The following is a 6475-nucleotide window of genomic DNA, read 5'->3' on the forward strand; positions in this document are numbered from 1 at the left end:
ACCATACTGTAAACTATGTCTTAAGGTACACGCTTATAACGAAACGATTGATGTAACGAACTGGTGTTTTGGCCAGTCACTTGCTGTATATTATGATAGAGATACGTATATCTAAATAGAAGCGACAAAACCCTTTCCACATTCATAAGAAAGAGTCGATTGTACAATTGTGACTGTATCATGAGCAGATATTCGTTTCAGCAGTATCATAGCTGTGTGATGTTGTTTGTAAACAAATCGGGTCTGAACCAGACAATCCAGTGATTGTCACCATGCGATACGATGACATAGCATATGTTTATGAATCACTATGAAATAGTGATGATACCAGGTGTTGGCGAAATGGGGAGCGTATCCTGGTGGCATCCGTCATAGACATATGCTAAGTCTAGCCTTTTGTTCACCTGATATAATTCGGAAACGTATGGTATAAGTCAAAACAGGGAATTGCATTGGACATCATTTTTGTCACTGATGCATCAAATTTGGAAATTTCCTCCACCATAAACTTCTTGAAAGCTTTACTAGGGCCTTGAATGTTGTAACCTTGATCAAACAACCTCTGAGCAAGAGTGGTATGACTCTCTTTGAAATCCTGATCAAAAGAGCACGCTATGGCCACTACTTCAGAAATATCACGAGTACATAGTTTTGATGAACTGATGATTTATCAGATTGGGACGACCAAACCTTAGCAAGGTTACTTCCTTATTGAAAATACTTTTTTATCCCGAAGCAAAATGATTTAAAAAGGTAAGAAAATTAGCACATTTCGTACATTTCTCAGCATATATCACCGGTGGTGTCGCACTAACTGTCGGATGTATACCACACAAGTGTCTTTGCAAACTGTAAGTTTATATAGTGGCCAAGCAATCAGGAAAGACGCAGGGCGAAGGCAGCGATCTATATAAAATTACACGTGGACTTCCATTTTATAGAAGGTTTCTTGCTTTCTTTAGAACACAAGAAGCTCTCGCCTTCTATTTCCTCTGAAGATGCAGCAAGTGACACGTCCTTCACTTGTGGGTACGTCTCACATCTTCACATCGTTCAACACCGACGCAGATGACTCTTTCACTATCGCTGTCATGGGAGCTGCTGCGGTTGGTAAGAGTGTCCTTATCAACAAATTTATCAACGGTACCTCCCCGACATGTTACTGGCCAACTGTGCAAGAACGTTACACCAAACACATGGACATTGATGGCCGACACGTCGTCCTTGACATTTTCGATACTCCAGGAGGGTATTGTTTTTCCTATTTGAGAGAGGTGGCCATCGCCAATGCTGATGCCTTTGTGTTGGTCTATTCTGTTAAAGACGAGGCTTCCTTCGAGACACTGGCCATACTCAGAGATATGATAGTTCAACAGAAGCCGCCTGGTGTTCCTATCATAGTGGTAGGCAACAAAACGGACACTCCAGTCTCATCTCGCTTTATGTCGACGAACAGCGCACAGTCCATAACAACGGTTTGGCAAAACGAGTATAGGGAAATCTCAGACGACTCTAACATTTCTGACATTTTCAGAGATATTGGGAACATGGCCCGCTCTTTCATTTCTAACCAACTACGTTTAAGAGCCCGAGCCAGACGCCACAGTTCTCGCATACACAGATTATGGAAAAATATGTGTACGATTTGTTGAAAATGTATATGTGTTTTAATAATAGAGACACTTTCAATGTCATTTAAAGAGATACAGGCTACCTCGATACTACCTCAAAGGTCATTCTGCAGAACTTTGTTGTTAAGAGATGGATTAAAATGTTTAGACAAGTCTTGATTTCGTTATATTTCATTTTCATGTGTGTATAATGGACACACAAAAAGGAGGCATGATGCTGTCAGATTTTGGGTTATTTTTTTGTGTGTAACGAGTGAAATTTGACTTTACAGCTTGAGGAGCCATTGAAACACACATTGAGGCCACGTGGCATTTACACTGGAAGTTGTTGTTTCTTAAACGTACAGTAATTCACTTGGAGAAATCATAACAGTAATGCCACTCTATATTATTCATTGTAATTATTAAAACACAAATACATTTTCAACAAATCGTAAACATATTTTTCCATAATCTGTGTATGCGAGATTCAAATTTTCATTTTTTTCATTCTTTCTCCGTGATTTCAATCGTAAAATCTATATTCTTTTCCTGTATGACTAATTTGCACACAATTCGCAAACAATTGATCGAATTATATAAATTCAGCAAGGGTTTACCAGGTAGCCAAATTACCAAAAGTCCCCATGGCCCCAAGTACGGTTATCTATCTTCAGCTGCTGGTGAAGATGAAAATTATAGTGTATTGTGCTGAACAATGGCATAAGTTTAAAGTGGCATGCCAGTTTTAAATCGTTATCTGTGATAGCGTAGTTCTTTTACTGTCCTCTATCGACAGATTATATAATATAACTTTGTTTATTATCAAGGCATGACTTAACTTAGTCTTTTAGAAGTTCGGGCAGTAAGTCTGAGATGTGACTTTAAGTGTGAAGTCAACCCACATGCATATTATATCGGTACTTACTAACTTTCTTGGGTTAAGCTTTTCTGTGCTTTATGATAAGAACATCTCCTATAAATACACTTACGTCTGTAACTGATACATGCATTTCTCGAATGAAATAAGATAGCTTTTTTTGTTTCATTTAGAAAAAGAACGGAATATCTGCAAAGTGCAGAATGTTTTGTGGTCCGGCCTATGTAATGAACATATGAATGTGTTTACACCTGGTTTTGCAATATGGGAAGACATCCATACTCAGTTTTCATACTTGCGTTTCACAACTTTGAGGTACACTCGAGCGTGGTCTTTTTATCAGGATTTCAAAGAGCGTCATACCACTCTTGCTCAGAAGTTGTTTGATCAAGGTTACAACATTCAAGGCCTCAGTAAAGCTTTCAAGAAGTTTTATGGTAGACATATGGAGGAAATTTCCAAATCAGTGACAAAAATGATGTCCGATTCAATTCCCTATTATGACTTATACCATACGTTCCCGAATTATTTCAAGTGAACAATTGACAAGACTTAGCATATGTTTATGACGGGTGCCACCGATGGGGCAAGGTACGCTAATTTTTTCGCCAACACCTGGTAACATCACTATTTCAAAGTGATTCATAAACACAACGCTTGTCTCAAATACTTTCTGTGAGTATCGGAAAATCCTTCCTTGATGGTATTCAGGATTAAGACATCCACTGATAGGTTTGAATGTTTTCCGTGTGAGCCTTGTAGACTGTATTCTTGCTAAGTCCAAAGAAGGTGGAAGTGTTGTCACATCCAAAGCGTGGACACAGAGCATTTCACAGAGAACAGGTGATGCGGCACAGAAGATTTCCTAGACAAGTACGAAGCGTCTCATGTCCGTAATCGTTGATAATGTTCCATTTTCAATCCGTAGCTCAGTCACATTGGTCATTGTAGGACATTGTATTGGACAGTAAGAGCAAGAACATCAGTGACAGCTGTCTTCAGTATGATCCAATCTTTGAGTGAGTGAGTGAATGAGTTTAGTTTTACGCCGTTTCTAGCAATATTCCAGCAATACCGTGGGGGGCACTAGAAATGGGCTTCACACATTGTACCCATGTAGGGAATCGTACGCCTTAATCACTAAACAGATCTGGAGACCAAGGCAATGTACATTAAGTTATAAACACCGAGAGGTGCGAATCGCCCCTGGCAACGTGATTGATTAACTGCTAATTGCATATTAACAGTACAAAATAATATATTCAAAATATCGATTCACGATTTGTTTATTTGCTGGTTGTTTAAAGCCGAACTTACAATCCCATCCAGCTATATGGCGACGGTCCGTAAATAGTCGAGTCAGCATCAGACAATCCAGTAATCCAACATCATGAGCGGCCGATCCCGTCAGTCGCATACGTTGCTGAAGACCATGTCTATGGTAAGGGTTGTAAGGGTTGTAAGGGTTGAGAATTGTGTGGTTTGACTCCATTGGTCTTGACATGGGTTTGTTACTGGTAGACGGCCCCTACAGAGACGGTGTATAACTTGATTTTTTTTAATGAAAACGTCGCCACAAATGCCAGATGGTGTCTGTATGAACGTTGTCAACTGTCGTTTTCCCATAGGCGTGGATTGTCGAACATGTTCCAGATCGATGAATAGAGGCGTTTTTCTTACTTCTGAAGACTGCATTGAGTGGAAAAATACGTGTCTGGTTGTCTGACCTTAAAAGTGAACATGGCTGGCCTATTCCTCTCGAATATATGACATGCAAATTTCGAGCAATTTGAACAACTGCTTTGTCGCGCATTTTCGACCTTTTGGGCATTTTCTTTTGTTCAAATCCACGAATTCCTGTTGAATTTTAATGAAAACATTCTTTGTCACAATAGTGAGTATCCGGTCATGCACTCGTAATTCCATCCAACAAATGTTGGTTTGTATGTTTGTTATCCATTCAACAAATGATACCATTCTTATGAACAACATACATAATACTTATAAATAAGAAACATATCGGTGTTTTGGATCTATAGTAATGTGTAAATGTACATTGCGTCCAACACCTTTAATACCGGGACCTCCTCCGTGGTGTAGTGGTAAGAGCGTCCGCCCGGAGAACGGAAGGTCGCGGGTTCGATCCCCGACCGAGTCATACCAAAAGACGTTAAAATGTGGTTCTTGTTGGTCCCTGCCTGGCGCTCGGCATTAATGGGTACATCAAGGACTGGTCGGCTCGGAGTCAGTATAAGGTGTCTGTGGGGGATATTCATGCTTCACTGCGGAATCTCAGTGGGCTAGCACTATTAATCCAGCTTTAGTCTGGGCTAGTACAAGCAGCCGTACATACACATACACACGCATGCACGTCGTCATATGAGCGAAATATTCTCAAGCACGACGTTAAACCCAATTTCACCTCACCTCACACCTTTAACGCCGGAGAAGTTATGATTTTGAATTTCTGTGAACTTTTCGTGTGGAGTCGTGTTCCGTGGTCACTTTTTGGCGCCCGGTTATGTTTATGGAGCTTACCGCCCATCGACATGGTGACTGCATCGTGACCGCAGTGTTTACCATCGTCATCCTCGTAAATCATAATTGTCATATGCAAAAAATATTATCTGTCAGGTTACAGCCTTGCGGACAAACAGGAATTATGTATTTTCCAATTTGTGTTGTACCACACGGTGATATTAGACATTACAAAAAGCGGCGATAAATCACTGAAACAAATCCAACAGAAACATTAGTCACCCATCATATTTTAAAATATGAATATTGGTCACACGATCCTGAATCATCAGAACCAATATCACTAAAAGGGTAATGTTCAAACGGTAGCTATTCTGGGGCTCTCTCCTGCATTGTTATGTATTTCGCACGTTTATTTTCATACCACTGACGCTCACAGTATTGAGGGATAAGTACACATGCTGTCATTAACACTTCGTTCCAGAGTTTTGAATAACCTGATTCAGACGCTTGACACATTGCTTCACTTTAACTTGATTGAAGTGATAACCCATGTATTTCTTTTCCATCAGGACTGTCGACATGTAATTCACAAAGGAGTTGAAACGTCTATGCTAATGTTATTAACCAAATGGAAGTACATTGCCATATTTATAAATGAATAACATATTTATAACAAAAATATTGTGAGATGAGGATGAGGATGACTATGAGTAACTATATCACGAGCATCGCTGCCATATTGTTGTGGATGTTGAGGAGTTCAGTGTAGTGTCTGCGTTGTGGATATTGTGATTCTTGTTATCGTGTATAGTGACCAAGAACCTGCTGGTGTTGCTTAAGGGAAGCCACATTGCATAAACAAGCGAGAGCAGGATCATTTTCACAAACTGACAAACGTCTTTTCTTCGAAAAAAGAAAACGTTGATGTTTTCTGTCCAGTGACCTGCTAGTGTTATTTTTTCGAGGTCACGGTGCATAAAAACCTGTGCGCAGGATCATGGTCATAAACTGACAGAAGGACACGTCTTTTTGTCTTCGAAAAACAAACGTTGATGTTTTATGACCAGTTACCTGCTGGTGTTGCTTTAGAGGTCACGGTGCATAAAACCCGTGCGCAGGATCATGGTCATAAACTGACAGAAGAACACGTCTTTTATTCGGATCAACACCCGTTGATGTTATTTGACTAATAACCTGCGAGTGTTGTTTTAGGAGGCCACGTTCCACAAACAATCGAGAGCAGGATCATGGTCGTGAACTAACAGAAGAACACGTCTCGTAATCAAACCACCGCCCGTTGATGTCATTTGTAACTGAACTGCATCATGGCCAACCAAACACAAGAGGAAAACGTCACCAATAATGAAACACAAACCTCCACCTCCATCATAGATCCTTTCTCCATTCAAATATTGGCTTCAGTATCAACTGGAATTGCAATCTGCGGTTTCATTGGAAACATTCTGGGAAGTTTTGTTCTTCATCGAATGCAGAGAATAAACAA

At 40.1% G+C, this 6475-nt stretch overlaps 1 protein-coding gene across 1 annotated transcript; it reads left to right on the forward strand.

Annotated features, from left to right (window-relative positions):
* Window positions 1-998: 998 nt before the first annotated feature.
* LOC124288057 (ras-related protein Rap-2c-like) lies at window positions 999-6228 on the forward strand. Its single transcript, XM_046724627.1, has 2 exons — window positions 999-1403; window positions 6184-6228. Exons 1-2 carry the CDS (start codon window positions 999-1001, stop codon window positions 6226-6228), a joined length of 450 nt encoding a protein of 149 aa, XP_046580583.1.
* The last annotated feature ends 247 nt before the right edge of the window (window positions 6229-6475 follow it).

Source organism: Haliotis rubra, unplaced genomic scaffold (assembly GCF_003918875.1).
Source record: "Haliotis rubra isolate DU_JTF1 unplaced genomic scaffold, ASM391887v1 Scf410, whole genome shotgun sequence".
Classification (NCBI taxonomy): Eukaryota; Metazoa; Mollusca; class Gastropoda; order Lepetellida; family Haliotidae; genus Haliotis; species Haliotis rubra.